The sequence below is a fragment of the Panthera leo genome, chromosome B2 (genome assembly GCF_018350215.1).
Source record: "Panthera leo isolate Ple1 chromosome B2, P.leo_Ple1_pat1.1, whole genome shotgun sequence".
Taxonomy (NCBI): Eukaryota; Metazoa; Chordata; class Mammalia; order Carnivora; family Felidae; genus Panthera; species Panthera leo.
The window spans coordinates 66,174,010-66,194,029 of NC_056683.1; the positions used below are offsets into that span (position 1 = coordinate 66,174,010).

General features: G+C 40.3%; 1 protein-coding gene across 4 annotated transcripts in view; it reads left to right on the top strand.

Annotated features, from left to right (window-relative positions):
- The window catches only part of CD109 (CD109 molecule), a 176,008-nt gene that overhangs the window by 21,909 nt on the left and 134,079 nt on the right, over nt 1-20,020 (top strand). For 3 of the 4 annotated variants that reach the window (XM_042939173.1, XM_042939171.1, XM_042939172.1), the window contains exons 3-4: nt 6,471-6,676; nt 18,119-18,291. In XM_042939173.1, coding sequence (XP_042795107.1) covers nt 18,237-18,291 — 55 coding nt within the window. In that variant the 5' untranslated portion in view covers nt 6,471-6,676; nt 18,119-18,236. Of the gene's footprint in view, nt 1-6,470; nt 6,677-16,904; nt 17,025-18,118; nt 18,292-20,020 lie in introns of those variants that run through there. The other variant, XM_042939170.1, reaches the window with a different exon arrangement.

The window sequence follows — 20,020 nt, forward strand, 5'->3', positions numbered from 1 at the left end:
ACATGTTTATCATCCATAAAATGGAATTAATACCTGGCTTCAGTTTAATGTCTACTACAGTTTATTGGGTGGTTTCCTGTGCCAGGTTCTTTATCTTTATGGCTCTTCCCAGGTATTATCTCTATTTGACAGACAAGGACCTTGAGGCTTGGAGATGGTAAGCAGTTTGCTCATGGACACAGATGGTAAGTGTTGAGGAAGGATCTGAACCTAGGTACTACCTTCTCAAATTCATAAGTTTATCTGAAGGTTTAAGTAATATACAAGATGGCAAAATATCCAGAGCAGGGTAGTGTTCCATGAATGCTGATTCCTATCCTCCTAAATCGTGAGGAAGAGAGATGCCCTTTCATGTGTATTTTCCTTTCCTCCCTTTTTTGCACTTAAACATGTGAGATCAGTTTTTTACTAAGCATTATCTTAAACTGGGCTCATTTTAATAAATGATTTACAGTCAGCAAGTAGAGAAAAATTTTTATGGCATAAAACCAAAACAAAAAGTAAAAACAAACAAAACTCCAATATATGAGAGGGTAGCACTGATTGATTCCAAATTAGAGACTATCATCATCATGGAGTTTTGGGTTGATGATACTTTTTTTTTTCCTAAATATTTTATTATGCTTCTCTTAACAATAAGGACATTCTCTAACACAATCTCAATACCATTATCACATCTGAAAATGTTATCAATAATTTCATAATATCTTCTAGTGTCCAGTCCAAATTCACTTTTTCCAACTATCTCAAAGGTGTCTTTTTTAATTTATTTTTTATTTTTTAAAATTTACATCCAAATTAGTTAGCATATAGTGCAACAATGATTTCAGGAGTAGATTCCTTACTGCCCCTTACCCATTGAGCCCATCCCCCCTCCCACAACCCCTCCAGCAACCCTCAGTTTGTTCTCCATATTTATGAGTCTCTTCTGTTTTGTCCCCCTCCCTGTTTTTATATTATTTTTGTTTCCCTTCCCTTATGTTCATGTGTTTTGTCTCTTAAAGTCCTCATATGAGTGAAGTCATATGATTTTTGTCTTTCTCTGACTGACTAATTTCACTTAGCATAATACCCTCCAGTTCCATTCACGTAGTTGCAAATGGAAAGATTTCATTCTTTTTGATTGCCAAGTAATACTCCATTGTATACATATACCACATCTTCTTTATCCATTCATCCATCAATGGACATTTGGGCTCTTTCCATACTTAGGCTATTGTTGATAGTGCTGCTATAAACATGGGGGTGCATGTGTCCCTTCAAAACAGCACACCTGTATCCCTTGGATAAATGCCTAGTAGTGCAATTGCTGGGTCATAGGGTAGTTCTATTTTTAGTTTTTTGAGGAACCTCCATACTGTTTTCCAGGGTGACTGCACCAGCTTGCATTCCCAAGGTTGATGATGCTTTTTGAGTGCATATAATCTAGAGGTAAAGCTATGAAAGGGCCATGAATGGTCCCTATCCCAGATGACTTTGCATGAATAGGGCTCCAGATTTAGGCCTGGGCCTGAAATTCCTACTCAACACTACTCCAGAGTCTGCCTGGTGGCTTGCTGTTCCCTACAGCTGCTATTTCTGGAGAGACCTGAAGTTGGGAGATCATTCAAGTTTATCCTGAGAGTCCCTGGTGTTGGTTCAGAGTAACCTCTTTTCATACCACAGGTCTAAATACAATGGAAAATATTTTGGAATAAATAACCTAATCTTACTTACAGGTTTTTAAAGAAGTAACCTAGTCTTACTTACAGTCTCTAAGAAGTATGAGTGAAAGGTATTTTTAGGATCCTTTTGTTCTAAGGTTGAGCTTGGCATTATTTGAGGTTATCTTCAATTTTTATTGAAGGAAATTGAAATTCTTTTGTCCACCCTGATGTCTACAGTGATGAATATAAGACTACTCAAGATCAGTATGGTAATCCTAAAATCTCTGTGGTCTCATTTTTTGTGTCCTTCATAGCATTCTACAAGGCTGAGCCAATCATCTAACTGTGGCATAAGCTGAGGATACTGATAGTCTATTTCACTGATGTTTAAGCAAGTAACATTGAAACAAATGTTTTATTTTTATTTTTATTTATTTTTATTTTTTAATGTTGATTTTTGAGAGAGAGAGAGAGAGAGAGAGAACCAAGGGAGGGTCAGAGAGAGAGGGAGACACAGAATCCAAAGCAGGCTCCAGGCACTGAGCTGTCAGCACAGAGCCCGACACAGGGCTTGAACTCACAAACCACGAGATCATGACCCAAGCTGAAGTCAGATGCCTAACTGACTGAGCCCCCCTGCACCCTGAAACAGTTGTTTTAAGGAAACTCCTAATTATATAACAAGTATAAGAGTTACATTTCTTTATTATTGGAAACATCTTGCCATAATAATTTTATCAATAACTTTATTGCCATGTCACATTGTAACAGGAATGTCTACTTCCCTTTTTTCCCTTATTTTGACCCAGGAAGCGTGGACTCTGAGGCACAGAAAAGGATGAGGTAGATCATGTGGTGACTCTAGTAACATGTTGCATAAACTGCTATGACCACTAGGTGGCAGGCTGATGCAGAATGGCAGCACCCTGGGTCTCTGGAGGTTGTTAAAAGTCTGGCTACTTTTCTGGCCACTCGCATGGTGGTAACCATTTGCAGCAGGCTTTTCCTAGATTCAGAATGAAAGTCAAATGAGTTCTGGCATCTATCACTTTATGGACCTGTAGTCCCAGTTACCATCCCTCCTGATTTTTACTGTTAGACCTTAACATTTTTTTTTCATGTTTATGTATTTATTTATTTATTTTTGAGGGGGGGGGGGAGGGAGAGAGAGACAGAGACGATGTGCCCACCGGGAAGGGGCAGAGAGAGAGAGAGAGAGAATCCCAAGCAGGCTCCGCGCTGTCAGTGCAAAGCCCAATGTGAGGCCTGAACCCATGAACCATGAGATCATGACCTCAGCCAAAATCAAGAGTTGGATGCTTAACCAACTGATGTACCATCCAGGCACCCCTCTGCTTTTAGACCTTTAGGTTGAAAAGAGTAAGAATCCTATTCCAGATAGTAGAGCTGTTTCCTAACTATCCTAATGTGATTTCAGGGCCCTTTACACAGACATCTAGAACTCAGAGGCGTTGCTGTAATATTCTGAGCCTTTTATTAAAATTCACATAACCCTGTAATGAAAATGTAAAACATTACAGAATTCAGAAGTGGTGACGAGAATTGTAAAGAAGGGCTTATTAACTACAAGCTCTGGAGAGACACTGCAGCCCTGACAAAATTACCTCTCTTTTCAGTGTTTATGAGATGTCAAAATGTTTCAGTCTAAAGTGGCTTCCAGTCATCCATCCTTGGTTGGGATCCAGTTCTTCTCTTTTCTGCCATACACCTTCCTGCTTAGCAATGGTATTGACTCCCATAGTGGCATTCAGTGTCTCAACTAAGACAGAGCAACTTTTGTCCCCATGTTTCTTCAGATTGGACAAAGTCTATTTTTGGCCCAAACTGATCTGCCTTAAATGATCTCTATGGGAGTGATGTTGTCTGGTTCAGTTACTGCCTATGATTCTTGAATCTTCTTAGACTCTACTCTCCTTTCCCTCAACTCCTGTGTTTCATGGCCCTATCTCTGGCTCCAGTGCTAACATATACCCCTCAAGAGTGGTAGCTTGTATTCTTGCTCAGAATTCCAACTCTGCCTTGTTCATCCTGTCACCATGTTACTGGCTTGTCTCTACTGCTAGCATCCAAACTTCTTGCCTATACTACTCTTCTATTTCAAGACTCTTGATGCTGTCACCATTGAGTCAATTCAACTCTACTTTTTCCACATCTCTATGGTTACTTGATGGAAAGTAATTAATAGGAAATGCAAGAGACTCTGCAGACAAACTCTTAGAACAAATAAGAGTTCAGCAGGGTTGCTGAATATAAGATTAATACACAAAAATTAATGGTATTTTTTATACCATCAGTAACCCATTAAACATTGCAATAAAAAATACCGCTTACAATAACATCAGGGACCATGAATCTTTAAAATTTTTTTTAACATTTATTCATTTTTGAGAGACAGAGACAGAACATGAGTGAGGGAGGGGCAGAGAGAGAGAGGGAGACACAGAATCTGAAGCAGGCTCCAGGCTTTGAGCTGACAGCACAGAGCCCAACGTGGGGCTTGAACTCACGGACGGTGAGATCATGACCTGAGCTGAAGTCGGACACTTAACCGACTGAGCCACCCAGGCGCCCCTGAATCTTTTTTTTCCCAATGTTTATTTATTTTTCAGAGAGAGAGAGAGAGACAGAGAGAGAGACAGAGAGACAGAGAGACAGAGCATGAGTGGGAGAGGGGTAGAGAGAGAGGGAGACACAGAATCAGAAGCAGGCTCCAGGCTCTAAGCTGTCAGCACAGAGCCCGATATGGGGCTCGAACTCACATCACAAACCGTGAGATCATGACCTGAGCTGAAACCAAGAGTTAGACACTTAACCGACTGAGCCACCCAGGCGCCCCAGGGACTATAAATCTGACAAAGGATATGCAGACCTTTATGGAGAAAAAGCAAAAAATGTTATTGTAAAACATAAAAACATAAATCTAGAGCTATACCATGCCCATGGATGGGAACATTCAATTTCATAATGGTGTTGATGCTCCTTAAGTTATCTATAGGTTAAATGAAATTCAAATAAAAATGCCACAACACTTTCTGCCATGGAACTAGACAGACTCTAAAGTCAATATGGAGGAGTAATAGTCAAAGAACTGCCAAAAGCAATTCTGAAAAGGAACTAGGAGAGGTGATTTACATATTAGACATTAAAACTTAATATAAAACTATATTAATTAAAGCATATGGTGTCTGGTCCAATGATAGATAAATAGGTCAGTAGAAGAGAAATGAGAGCTTAGAAATAGACTGAAGTATTTGTGGCAGATTGATATAAATATATTAGTTAGAATTTCTTTCTGTGAGAGACAGAATTCTCAAAATGGCAATGGCTTAAACAGGATAGATGTGTATTTCTTTCTCACCTATTGCAGAGGAAGTGAGGGAGCAACTTTTTATACCACTTCTTATAACTTTTTATACCACTGTGCATGGCCAAATTTCCTAAACTCAACTAATGGCTCAGGATGGTTCCTCCAGCTCTAGCCAACATGTCTGTATTCCACCAGAAGAAAAGAGGTTTAGGAAGGAAGAAGGTATGTCTCCTCCCTTTGGGGACATTTCCTGAAGTTTGCATACACTACTTCCTCTAACAACTTGTTGGCCAGAACATGGCCACATTCTGCTGTAAGTAAGGCTGGGAAATGTACTTAAGTCTGAATGCCCAGGTTTCCAGTTAAAATTTTTGTTACTATAGAAGGAAATGCAGACAAAATACTGAAGAACTAAAAGTCTGTTCAGGTGGCAATACAAATCAATTAAACAAAGAATCATTATTTAACCCATTTATTGGGACAGTGGATTCCTATGGAAAAGTAAAATCAGATACCTTCCTCACACTGTATGCAAAGAAAAAATTTTTATGGATTAAAAATCTAGACGTGAAAAAAACTTTAAGACTACTTGAAGAAAATATGGGAGAATATCTTTTTGACTTTGCAGTAGGAAGAGATTATTTTTTAACAGAAGGCACAGTCCATGAAATAAAAGTGTGACAAATTTGCCCATACCATAAATACAAATTTCTGTACCACAGAGGAGAGAATAAACAAAAACTAGAGAGACTGAGGGAAATATTTGTAACTTATACATTAGGATAACATTTCAGTCCAGCACACATAAAGTTCCTACAAATCTGTGAGAAAAAGACAACCTAATACAAACGGGAGAAAAGATCTCATGAGGCCATTTATAGAAGATGAAAATTAATATGTGAAGATGTACTCAACCTTACTAGTATGAGTACTGAGTGGAAGGGTGTATTCTAAATGACGATGATGGTTGCTTCTGGACAGACAATGTAAAATATCTAGTGAGGGAGAGGAAGAGAATGGAGGAGAGAACAAAGAGGTAGGTGTTGAACTTGTCAGGAGTTGTCACATAATTTTTTAAGTTAAAAAAAGAAAGGAACAAAGCCAAACCACAAAACCCTCTCAGTTGGGTTTTTCTCAACTTTGGCCACTCTTGGACGAGACACACTGTCTATTTATCCATTACTCCCTGTGTGTACAAAAGAGAGTAGAAGGAACAGTACTCCCTGCATCGTCCTGGCCCCTTGCCATGGCTGAGAAGGTTGACCCACCATTTGTGTAGAAATCCTGTAGCTCCAATTCTCTTTGATGCTATATCTCTATGAAGGGAAATGCAGGCATCTTATCTTGACTTTTGAAGAAGAACCCTGCTCATTTCTTTTCTTTGCTCATGCAAAAGGAGAGCATGCCATGTTCCTTGTCTTCAATAAACTTCTGCTACACTGACTCCTCGGGACATACAGGATACCTAAGTCAATTTGTTTTCTCTCTCTTGGCAGGCCATCCTCCCAGCTAAAGCCCAAGAATTCTTGATGAAGTATCCAGTGGTCCTGATCCATGGGTTGTGCCTAGCTAATTTAAAAAGAAAAGGAGGGTCACCTGTGTGGCTCAGTCAGTTGAGCGTCTGACTCTAGATTTCAGTTCAGGTTATGATCCCAGAGTCCTGGGATCGAGCCTTGCGTCGAGCCTTGTGATAGGCCCCGCGGTGAGTATGGAGCCTGCTTAAAATTCTCTCTCCCTCCCTCTGCCCCTCTCCCCCACTTGCATCTGCTCTCTCTATAAATAAATAAAAAAATAAATAGAAGAAGGAAAAATTAATAGGGAAAAAAGGTAGTATGCAATAATAAATTATTTCAGTAACTGAAAGAGGCATCTGAATGAAGTCCTCATTAATATATGATTTTTTAACGTATTGAAAATGAAAATGTCATCTTTCTGTAAGAGACTAGTTCAATGGTGGTAGAGTACCAGGCCCTATAGGAGTCAAAGTATATATTTGGTTCCAGTGAAAGCAAGGAATTGAGAACAGCAGCTGTGTGGCTCTTGGGCCAGCTGACCCTGGGAGGGGAGCAGAAGCCAAAATGAGCTAAATATGTATGAATGCACACAGGCTCAGGCTGAGTCCTGAGGTGGGAACTGCATGACAAAAGCAAGTCTAGCTTTTATGGATGAACTGAAACTAAGATCTGGAGGCAGGTCAGCCTCCAGAAACTAGGCACTACAAACCCAAGGATATGGTTGGCTTCGTGACTCATTTCTGTTTTGTTTCCATTTCAAATCATTTTTATTTTTGTACATTGAATACTTGGTTTATATTCTAAATATATTAGAAACAGATTTATGTAATGCTATTTACACAGGTTTTATTCTTTTCTGTTATACAATTCCTTTTTCCAAAAATCTGTGATTTGATAAAAGTTCAATAAGCAAACACATTTTAGCACATGGGAGTAAATATATCCTTATAACATCCCTTGAAGCTTGATTGGATGAAACTTATGATTAAACTATGACGGGGGGGGGGGCAGGGCGCCTGGGTGGCTCAGTCAGTTGAGCATCCAAGTCTTAATTTCGGTTTAGGTCATGATCTCATGCTTTGTTTGTGAGATTGAGCCCCTGGCATGGGCTGTGTGCTGACAGCCTGGAGCCTGCTTGGGATTCTCTCTCCCTCTCTCTCTGTCCCTCCCTGGCTCACACACATTCGCACATGGGCACACACTCTCTGTCTCTTGAAAGAAAGAAAGAGAAAGAAAGAAAGAAAGAAAGAAAGTAAGAAAGAAAGAAAGAAAGAAAGAAAGAAAGAAAGATTAAAAAAAAATACGACAGTGGAAATGTATGCCGTAATCAAAAGAAAAAATATTGAAGAATGGGTGGAGAACTTGCTTTCTCATTGACCTCAAGGGTGTGCTGGTTTTGTGGGGGCAAGACAGGATGTGAAAGATCACCTTTCATGTTCTGGACAGGCATGAGAGAGAAGTGGCAGTGGGAGAGCTTTGAGGCAACAGTAGGCTCGCCATACAGCTTGCCAACCTCGCCCAAGGGGAGAATCCCATGGGGAAAGGCTTGACAGGCTGGCGCTGACTCAGGAATTCCCTCCCACAAGGAGATGAACTGATGGGGAAGGAGGCATTTGGAGCAGTCTAGGGCTGCTACAGCTGCTTACTAGTGCGCTCCAGATCCAGGTACCTTGTACCTATCTTTCCTTCTGTTCTCCTCAGGTGGCTTTCATCCTCTGAGTTGCAAGGTCTGATGCCTGCGTTCTGGGCAGGTTGGAAGCAGACAAGCCAAGGGCCTGCTCTCTTGGGGTGTTGCTTTTTTATTCAGGGAGAGAATGCATTCTCTGCAGTCTTTTTTTTTTTTTTTTTATACACACTCAAATATATATTTATTCATGCATATTCCTATATATAATTGTTCTTACAAGTCTTTTTTTGGATGTATCGTCGTGCAGAATTATGTCACTTGGCCACGTCTAGCTGGATTGAAACTAGAAAGGTGTATTTTACCTTTCCAGCTCTGAAAAAGGAATATATGGCAGAGGGAGTCACTGGATCACTTTTTGGTAGTCAATATACAGTGTTCATTTCTAAGGTTACACAGGTGCCAAAAGTGAACAATGAAAATGAAAAGCAAGGAGAAGCCAAGAAGTTAAAATGTTGGTAACAGAACAAAACAAAGTATTAGGTCAATGTAACAATTAACCTTTGGTGTGCATATACTACTGGTGAGGTTTAAAAATCTTGACACATAGTGTGAAAACAATTACATATGCACATAGTTTAAAGATTCAGATAATTCTACAAGACTTGGTAGAAAAACAAAAGAAAACCCAGCAATCCCCATTACCTACAATTGTCTCTTTCTAGAGGAAGTCATTTTAAACTGAGAATTTTCTTTCCTTGCATTTCTAGTTCCAGTTTCATCTTTCCACTGGCTCTCCATCTGTTCATTGAAGTCTTACCTAAGTATCTTCCTTAGGCTGTGGCAATTTAGGACACAATTTTTGGTCATAATTTTCGTTTTCTCTGTGATGATATTTTTCTGGTGAGTTTTATTAGCTATTTTTCTGTTTAAGTTTTTTCCTTTTTTTTTTTAAGTTTATTTATTTTGAGAGAAAGAAAGGGAGAGAGAGTGTGCACATGAGCGGGGGAGGGGCAGAGAGAGAGAATCCCAAGCAGGCTCTGTGCTGTCAGTGCAGAGCCTCATGTGGGGCTTGAACCCACAAACCGTGAGATCATGACCTGAACCAAGATCAAGAGTGAGATGTTTAACTGACTGAGCCACCTAGGTGCCCCTTAGTTTTTTTCTTTTAAACTGATTTTTTTGTTTCTTCGTATAAATCTTGTTTTGGTACAAAAATATTTTCATTATGGAAAATTTTGAACATATACAGAAGTAGAGAGAAGAGTAAAATGAATCCCCATATACTCATCATTCAGCTTCAACAGTCATCAACTCACAGCCGTATAATTCCATCTTTGCCCCACCTGCTTATCCCTTCCTGTATTGTTACTTTTTGTAGTAAAATATACATAACATAAAATTTACCATTTTAACCATTTTTAAGCATAATGGTCTTTGTCATTAAGTACATTAGCATTGTTGTGTAACCACCACTACCATCCATCTCCAGAACTATTTCATCTTCCCACACTGAATCTCCCTACTCGTTAAACAATAACTCTCCATTCCTCCCTCTCCTCAGCCCTTGGCAACCACCAGTGGAAGGTACTCTCTATCCCCATAAGCTTGACTACTCTAGGTACCTCATACAAATGAACTCATACAACATTTGTCCTTTCATAACTTGCTTATTTCCCTTAGTTAGCATGATATTTTCAAGGTCCCAACCTGAGCATGAATTTCCTTCCTTTTTAAGACTCAATAATATCCCATTGTAAGGATACATCACATTTTATTATTTATCCATTCATCAAGGACACTTGGGTTGCTTTCACCTTTTGGCTATTGTGAAGAATTCTTCTGTGAACAAGGGTGTACAAATATCTGTTTGAGTCCCTACCTTCAACTCTTTTAGGCATATGCTCGGAAATGGATTATTGGATCGTATGGTAATTCTATGTTTATTTTTTTTAGGAGCTGCCATACCATGTTTCACAGTGGCTGCACCATTTAACACTCCTACCAACAATGCACAATGCACCTTTCAACAAAGGTTTCTACACCCCTTTCTAATACTTGTTATTTTCTGTTTTGTTTGTTTTTGTTTTTATAATTTTTTAAAATGTTGATTTATTTTTGAGAGAGAGAGGGACAGAGTACGAGCTGGGGAGGGGCAGAGAGAGAGAGGGAGACACAGAATCTGAAGTTGTGCTGACAGCTCAGAGCCCAATGCACGGCTCAAACTCATGAACCAAGAGATCATGACTTGAGCTGAAGTCAGACACTTAACTGACTGAGCCATCCAGACGCCCCATGTTTTTGTTTTTATAATAGCCATCTTATAGGTCTTGAATTGGTTCCTGTGTTATTTATGAAGCAAATCCCAGATGTAATATTTCACCCACAAATATTCAATATGTATTTCCAAAAGATAAACACCCTTTTAGAAAATAGAACTCAAAAAAAGAAAATAGAACCCCAATGTAAATAATTAATAAAATTTTTTTAAGTATCATCCATTATCTTGTCAGTATTCACAATTTCAACCATTCAGAAACATAATAACTTCTTTTTTAGGTTTTTGGTTTGTAATGGAACCAAATTTTTCATAATATATTGCTATTAGTTGTCTTTTAAGTCCCTTTAAATCCATAGTTTCCATTCTTTTATTTTTCCTTGCAATTTACTTGTTGAAGAAATTAGATTGTTTTATAAAGTTTCCTGTGGTCTGAATTTTGTTAATACATCCATGTAGTATTTAATATGATCCCCTATATTTCCTTGCAAATTGGTAGTCGAATCTAGAGGCTTGATCTGATTCGCATTCAATTTTTTGGCAAGCCCACTTAGGTGGTATGGGTTCTTCTACTGGGAGACATACTATCTGGATGTCTCCTTTTGTGATACTTAGTAGGCATTTATGATCATTGTTTAGGTCTGCATGATCTATGGTGGTTGCTATTAGTCACATGTTGCTTTTTACATTTAAATTAGTTCAAATTAAATAACATTAAAATTCAGTTTTTCAGTTTTACTAGCCACATGTCAAACGCTCATAACCTTGTGTTGCTCATGGCTACTGTGTTAGGGCAGATGCAAAGCATTTCTGTCATCACAGAAAGTTCGCCTGGGCAGCACTGGTCTAGATCTATTAATTCATTAAGGGTGTGTTTCGGTGCTGCTCTAATTCTCATATTCATTTTACATTTATCAGCTCAAAAACTTGTATAAGGAGAAATGTCCCCATATCTACTATTTAGTTACCCAGTGATACAGTTTGTATAGGAAAAGCAGAATAAAGCTTAATTCCTTCCCTTTAGTGAGGTCGATTCTGTAAGTTATAGATCAATATACCATGCTTGTATCGACATAATTATGTAATTATTGTTTACTGCAGACCCAACTAATGAATTACAGCTATACTTCCCTTTTTATTCAGTTTTCTTTTTCCTTGAGCATCTAATTTACTTTACCTTTTATTGCATTATCTTACAATATTGTTGTCTCAATTTTCTCCCCCAATTTTCCATCGTGTTAATCTATTCTATTAAGATCTCCCTTCCCCCTCTCCCCCCTTGAGATCTTATTCTTAGAATTCTTCCTGTTGAAACTTCTTTCTTCATTGCTGTTTGGGGTTATATATACTTTTTCCTGAGTCTTACAACTTCCTTTGTCTTGGCTTTTTAAAATTGGTTTGCTAAATATGTCTTCCTAAAGTAACTTCCTAAAAAGAGTTTGTGGAAGACAAAGTTTCGGAGCCATTCCATTTCTGGAAATATTTTTATTCTATCTTCACTCTTGTTTGATATTTTGGTTGGACATAGAATTCTAATTTTAAACTCTGTACTGTCATATAGGAAGTTAAAGATATGTCTCATTATTATTATCCCTAGTTAATTTCAATATCATTCCTTGTTTTCCAGTGGACAGGGATTTTTTTTTTCTTTCTGTTCTTGGGTAAAAAAATTCTCAGGGAATATTTTGGTGTTCTGTGCAGCATTCTATCGATATAGGTCTCAAATAGATGATGTATATAAATTGACATTAATTTCATATATAATATTTCTGAAATGTTACAAATTTGAGTGTGTAAAAATTGAACAATGAACTCTAGGATGTGGTGTGTGCTCTAAATCAGCAACTAATGTTTCTCCTAAAGCCAGTTTCACTGGTCTGAGAATAAAGGGGTGGAAATAAGAGTGGTTCCTCTTTTACCTCTAGTGATCCACTACTGAAATTTTTGCTTCCAATTCCAGAGTAACATTGGGCTCTGCTGGTGTAGAGGTCTCGGTTTCCAAGAGAGCACTACTTCTAGTAGGGGACTGCAATGTTTCAGCTAAACTGGTGGTTGAGATTGCTATCCGGTCACTTGGGGCTCCTCATGTCAGTGGATCAATAGCCAAAGAAGAGGTTACTCTATCTATTGGCAGGAGTGAGTGAATGATCCTGCTTGTCAAGGAGTTGCCACCACACACTGAAAGTTTGGAGTATTTCTAGAATGCAGAAGATATACTGGGGCATCTCTTAGTTTTCCCAGGTCCCATGATTAAGATCAATAGAAAACAATACAATATAGGAAGAACTGCTAATGGCCCAGATCCTTCAGGAATGAAGATTTGGGTCACCTCACCACACAAACAACCATGCAAAGAAGTTAGGTGCTTTTTGAGAGCAGAGAAATATGTAGTTGAAGAAGGTAGTTTATAAATACCATCTACTTCCATGTGACCAGTAGCAAAACTGAGGACTGTACCCTCATTTCTCAAAGTGTATTTGCACTTCCCTCTTGTTTTGCTATAAATACATTTGTGTACATATTAACCAAATATTTTTTTCTCCCTGTCATTCTTTTATCATATGTGTTAATAGTAGCTATTAACTTATACCTTGGTATTGTATAGGATCTCAAAGTGAGAATGTGATTCAGCTAGATGAGGCATGAACAAAGTCCAAAGATGATTGAAGGAATTTTGTATCCCCTTTTGGAAAGAGGTGTAGGTTGTGTTTGGTTGTATGAGGGATAGTTGTCTCATGCTAAGTGAAAGTATGACTTTTCTATTGTCTTTTTTTGTTTGTTTTTTTTTTTTTTGTTTTTTGAAGTTAATAGCGTTAAAAGGAATAAGACACAGATGTCAAGTTGATGAGGCACAGACTTTGGTAGCTTTGTACTGTGGCAACTTATCTAAGATGGAGCTAAATTTCTCAGAATTCCCCTCCCTGTATGGTTCTGAGTTGGAGTTGGTTGCAAGAGACGTTCTGTGTGAACTTGGAAGCCAGTAGTGAAGCAGAAACCATATTGCTTACTCTCTGAAGGTCAGTGCAAGGTGTTAGGCAGGTGAGCCACTTGCTCTCATTGTTACTGATCTGCTAAATCACTTTGTGGGTATGGGGTGGCAATGGGGCCTATGTTTTTTCAGTTGTTAGATCTCCTCCTTGAACTTTTCTGACTTCTGGGCTAAGTGCATATGTAGCTCTTGGTGAAAGATGCCAGCTTCTCTTGCAGATTACCCATGACAGCACAGTTGGAGGTGCTAAGAGAGACCTGGGTTCCAGTTCTCCCTCATGTTTCCTTGTTCTTGTCCACATTTAGCTCTCCCCCATGCCCCCCCCCGCCCCCCCCCCCCCCCCCCCGGCTGACTTAGAGCAACTTTAGGTTCAACACTAGACACAGAAGCAATGGCTGCTCCACCAGCTGCCATGATTGCGTAGGATCAGTCTCATACTGGTTCTGCTTTCTCATTGAACCACACCCTGAAGATAGGTCAGGAGGGACACAGGAGCACTGGGGAATTCTTATGCCAAAGGCCATTCAGTTTTCATGGGAGGAACACACATATTTTTTTTAGTATTAAAATTCATGAATTTTATTCAGAAGAGTTTCTAAGATGCTCCCTTACTCGCTACTTAGTAACACAATACCATTTTATTGTTTTCTTCCAAAATGAAAATGACAATTATATTTATTATGGAACATTTGGTAGATACAGGTAATTACCAGGATACAGATAACATTTTGGTGAATATCCTTCAACTCTGTCTTTAGTGCATATATCTATAATATATATGTATACATAAACACACTTTATTTTTATGAAAATGGAATCATATTTAGATTCTGTTTTATAAAACAGGTTCTCTATCCACACATCAGCATATCATGAATGTTTATCTCTAGATAATTAGTCTCCAATTCAAGAACTTAATTTTTAATTACTTTGCAGTGTTCTGTTGCATGGATATACCATAATTTATTCAAGCCAATCCCTTATTTTTAGCCTCAGATTATTTTCAATTTTTCTTCATTGATTAAAAAAGCCTCTGAGATGAACAGAGATAATCCTTTTAAAACATTTTTTTAAATTTTTTTTTTTAAGTTTATTTTGAGAGAGAGAGCAGAGGAGGGGCAGAGAGAGTGAGGGAGGGAGAGAGAGAATCCCAGGGATGCTCCATGCTGTCAGAGCGGAGCCCGATGTGGGGCTTGAACTCACGAACCGTGAGATCATGACCTGAGCCGAAACCAAGAGTCAGACGCTTAACCGACTGAGCCACCCAGACGCCCCTTTTTTTTTTTTAATTTTTTTTTTAAGTTTATTTTGAGAGAGAGAGCAGAGGAGGGGCAGAGAGAGTGAGGGAGGGAGTAAAACATTTTTATTGAGTGCTCTGTACCATGCCTATAGTAGCTTCATCTCTATGCAAATCTACATCACTAAATTTCTGTGTGATTAAGCTTTTCAACAAGTGTGTATTGAAAGAAGGAAGGCATAAATAGAGAGGTACATTTGTTTAAGATTGGCACAGATTTAATTTTATAAAATAACTAGGTCAGCGGTGCCTGGATGGCTCAGTCAGTTAAATGTCTCTCTCTTGATCTCCACTAGGTCATGATCTCCCAGTTCATGGGTTTGAGCCCCACAAAGCCTGCTTGGGATTCTCTCTTTCTTCCTCTCTCTCTGCCCCTCTCCTGCCCTTGCTCTCTCTCTAAATAAATAAGCTTAAAAAAATAAATAACTAGGTCATTCTAAACTTTTCTATAGGTCTTCTTGGAATGCAACATTTGGAGTCCCTCTTACATCTGCTTGCCTCTAGAACAAAGCTGAACTTGTTGATCCATCCCCGTGAAGTGAAGCTTGAAAAGAATTCTCTCCATGTTCCCAAATCCCTTTTTAAGTCAAAGTGCCTCCAAATTGCCTCTCCTTGTAGACCTTCTGTGACCCACAGTATACTGGAGAAAAGCAGAATCTCAGTCCCCATCCCAGAAATAGCACTTGCATTTTCATGTGGTTCTCATACGTGTTAGAGTTTGAGAAGCACGGATTTAGAGCTCCAGGCTTGGCTCACACTTGACCCCGGTCCTCCTCGCTGAACAACAGAGGTAAGGAGACTAGACCAGCGGTAATAGTTATGTTAGGGACAGGATCTCTACCCAAGGATCCACTCAGACACTTTTCACTATCCTCAAGCCCTGCCTGCACAGGAAGCCGGCCACTAAAGATAGACTGCCTGTGGGAGACATAGGGACATAAGGGACCTCTGCTAGCTGTGCAGCAGGGTGAAAAAGGGTGGAACAGGAAAAGGAGGAAGGCAAGTTCCTGGATTCCAAAAACCACAGTTTGTCTAGGTGCTACTTTCTCCCTTATTTAGCACATAACTTTGTCATATGACATCCCTTTGCTGACCTCTTTTCCTTTTGCATTTTACCCCGCATTCAAAAGTCACCATCTAAAACTTTTCTCCATGGGTTAGAAACTTTAAGTTGTCAGGGACTGAATGTGCCCTGTTTCCAACAGTTTCTGGCAGTTCTCTGCTTTTATGGTGTAGTCATGGTGAAACCTGAGTCATCTGAAGATGGTGCCAGTGCCAAAGAACTGGGGAAGGAGCTTGTTGACAAGCCAGGATGGCAAGGAGCTGGGCTCAAGTAACTGCTGGGCACCCAGGGCCACTGTCCTATTGGGACAGGAGAGCTGCCCCAATCCTAAATGTGTTTATACAAATTTCCCCAAACTTTACAGTTCTAATGAATACTTTCTGTAGCAAGAGTGTTTAGAGACGGCCCAAAATATAAAGCATCTCCCCGGAAAATTGTTTCTCACAGTTCTGAGTAGCAACACCTAGCTTTTGCATGTGCCAGAATTCCTTTTTTTCCTTTTCTCTCTTTCTTCCTTTTTTTTTTTTTTTTTTTTTTTTAAACTGAGAAACCACAACATTTTCCTGGACAGGCAAACAAAATAACCTTAATTTGTGTTTTAAGTAAAAATCGTTTCCCTCCTGTTTCATTCACAGACATTAAACTATCCAGAAAGTACCTTGGTTTGGCCTCGTGTGTGTGTGTATATGCGTGTGTGTGTGCCATTTCTCTAAAATTATGACTCATAGTCTGGGGGACAATGATTGATTTTTTTCCAGTTCACATAGCTGCTCTGAATTTCTCCTCACAAGGATGGGCCTGTTTATTCACTCTGGGCATCGTTGGTAGAGCGCTAGTGTAAACAGCCCGAGGAACCCGGTGGGCTGGGGAAGCGGGCGCCCTGTGTTCTCCGCGGGGAGCAGGGATGCTGGGGGCCAGGTGGGGCCGACCGCATTTAGAGACCGCTTTCGGACCCCCCCTGGGTTTGCGATGCCTGCCGGAGCAGCCAGAAGCGCCATTGTGATGCCGGTGGGAGGGGTGGAGCCACCAAGTCCCGTCTCAATTTAGACTTCTCACTCCGCTTCTAGGCGCGCCCATTTCAGATTGCTAAACTCCAGAGTCAGGGGAAAAAAAAAAAAAAAAAAAAAGCGGGGAGGAGGTGGAAAGCCACACCCCGCGGCGCCCGCGAATTTCCCCAGGAGCCGACGGTGGCTCAGGCAGACGCGGCCGAGATGCGGGGCCGGGGGCTCCTGACCGCCGCCCACCTCGCGTGCGTGTGGACCGTGGTACTGGCCGCGGCCCCCGGGTAGGAGCGCGGGCGCGGGGCGCGCGCGGGGGGCGGGCGGACGGGCGGGAGGGGGCGGCGGCCGTGCGGCCGCGGGTGGGAACCCGCCGCGCCGCGGCACTCCCTAGCCAGGCACCGGCCTGGAGGCTTGACCGCCTGTCGCCTCAGCGTGCTTCTCCACGGGACAGTTACTTTTTCCACCCGTGAAGTTGTTGAAGCGTCTCTCTGGCCGAAATTACTTTCTAGAGAGTCCTTCTAGTTTTAGTCCGTGTCGCCTCTGCCTTTTCCTCAAAACAATTTTTTTTTTCTTCTCCCACACAGCGTGCCTTCTTCTCCCGAAGGCACATGATCTATTTTTTCCTAACTGTCCCAACTTCGGCATTGGCAAGGTGGGGCTGCGGCGACTGAAGTGGTTCAGGTGCAGACACTGCAGGAAGATAACTAATGAGACAAGCCGCATATTGGAAAGTGCCCCACTCCTAAAGGGTTTTGCAGTTGAGCCTTAACCCCTGGCTTGGGCAGAGAAAGTGCTGTTTTTGCTGACGTTTATGCCCTGCTACACCTGGGCATTTTACCACTGGCAGTTTAATTTCAGATGGTGTCTTTCAATCAGTGGTATTTGTTAGATGATGTTTTCTGGGGCAGATGCCCAAGGACGAAAGTTTGAATAAAACCCGCAAAGTGTGTGTGTGCGCGTGTGCGCGTGTGCGCGTGCGCGCGTGCGTGGGTGTTTAAGCCAAGAAAAAAAAATCACACTGGGATGAGGTTGTCTGTAAAGGAGAAGCTTAGAGGCTTATAACTTTGCCACTAACTTCTGCATGCCACAGTGTATGCCATCCTGTGATGTTTGTGGCTTATAAAATGGAAATAACAAATGCCCTCCTCTAGTGTACAGGAATTACTGCATTAAAATTGATTTATGGGATTTCTTGTTTCCATAGCATTTCAGTGCAGTTGCTAAATGGAGCAGTGGGGGCAATACTGGGATAATTGGAACAATTGGAACTGACACAGTATGGAGGGTCTATCTCACTGTCTGTGAAATTTGAGGATTGGAAAAGAATGCAGATGTAAAGATAAGAAATTGTATTTTTCTCTTGTTGGGAACTCTTTAGGCCTAGGTTTCTGGTGACAGCCCCAGGGGTCATTAGGCCTGGAGGAAATGTGACTGTTGGGGTAGAGCTTCTGGAACACAGCCCCTCCCAGGTCACTGTGAAGGCTGAGGTCATCAAGATGGCAGCCAACCTCACGGTCTCTGTCCTGGAAGCAGAGGGAGTCTTTGAAAAAGGTAAGATAAACAGCACAGAGTCTTACCCTTCTGTAGTAATAATTGGAGTATGTTAATAAAGCCATGTGCTACGGTGGGTAACAGAGAAACCCCAGAGTTGCAGTGTTTTATGTAGTACACTTTTAATTTTTGCTCCTGTGGAGTCTAAAATGGTGTTCTTGTATGCTCTTCCAAGAGACCCAGGTTCCTTCCACTTTGTGGCTCCCTCATCAACATGTGGCTTCTGAGACTTCAGGGAAAGAGCACTGAGTTTCTCATGTGGGAGGTTTTTATGGGATAGGCCTAGAAGTGGCTCATTATCAATTCTGTTCCTCTTGTGATGGCCACGTGGAGCTGTAAACGAGCCTAGGAAATGTAGGCCGGTGACTGCCCAGAAGAGGAAATGGGCAAACTTAATAGTCTGACACAAAACCGTATTTATATAGCTTACATAAACCATATGCAACTGTGTTTCTTTATATTTACTGAGTGCTAAGGATGTTAATAAATAGGCTTGTGGAAAGGAAAAGAGCTACACAATGTTAAAGTCCAGTTTTATGGAATATTTCTTAATTTTTAAAGTACGGGGGAAAATGATATAAATGTGGGAGCCATTTGTGAAAGAACCCACTTCCCTTAAGTTTGGATTCTAATCTGGTTTAGGGTTAAATTGGCTCAGTGAATGTCTTCTTTTTCAATACTAAGGGAAAAATAATTTTGGGGGTAAATACCTTAGCTTTTTTTCCATTAAAATGAACCTTTATAGTATTTTTTTTTTCTAATTGAAAGAGAAATATATGCTCAGTGCTTACAACCTGATAAACCATCCTGGAAGTAAAGGAAATAAGCAAAGATCACCCATAATCCTAACCACCTACCTATAAGCACAATTAACTGGAAGCATGTTTAGATGTTTAGTCAGAGGGCAGAAATTGAGGCATCAATGCCTATAATGTTAAGAGTTATCTTAAAAAATTAATTTAAGGGCACATAATTAAGAGTGGAAGGGATTTCACAATACTTCATTAGATTAATGTTTATCCTCTACCAGCATAGAGAAGTTAACACTATCGTGAAAGGAGATAAAATCAAAGTTTATCTATATCTCCACCAGAAGTTGACTGACTAGGTGGGTAAGTTTGGGATAGAAGTCAGCAAGAAGTGGTGTGTACAGGGGCCAAGCCACTTTGTCTTTCATAGGAGAAATGTAAGGAAAGGAAGGTGGGAGGCCTTGTTTCCCTGGAGAGGAAATGTAGATTAGGGCTAAAGATCTGAGATTGTCTTATCACCAGTTGCATGATCTCCTGCAGTAACCTAACTGTTCCGAGCCTCAGTTTCCTCATTTATAAAATGGGGGTGATGAAACTTACTTCCCAGGGCAGGTGTAAAGTGAAAGTCAGTGTCTAGCATCTATTGGGAATTCAGTAAACAGCTGTTAATATTATAAGTAGTAATACTGAAGAAGATGCAGGGAGCATTATTTCCTTTTTATATGGGAGGAGACCTCTGTTTTTGTTTTTGAATTATTATTTCTGAAAATGAATGAATCCTGGTCTTATGATAATGGCTAAAGAAAATATTGAAATACTAAGTCAGGGAGGATAATATTTCATGTAGTTCCACATTCATTATTTACTAACTAAAATTTATCATCTTGGCTCTACTAGTGTGGCAGTTTTACTGCAATGCAGAGGTCCAGAATAACATGGATGATTTTAATAAATGTTTGGGCTTTGCTGAGATGTTTGCA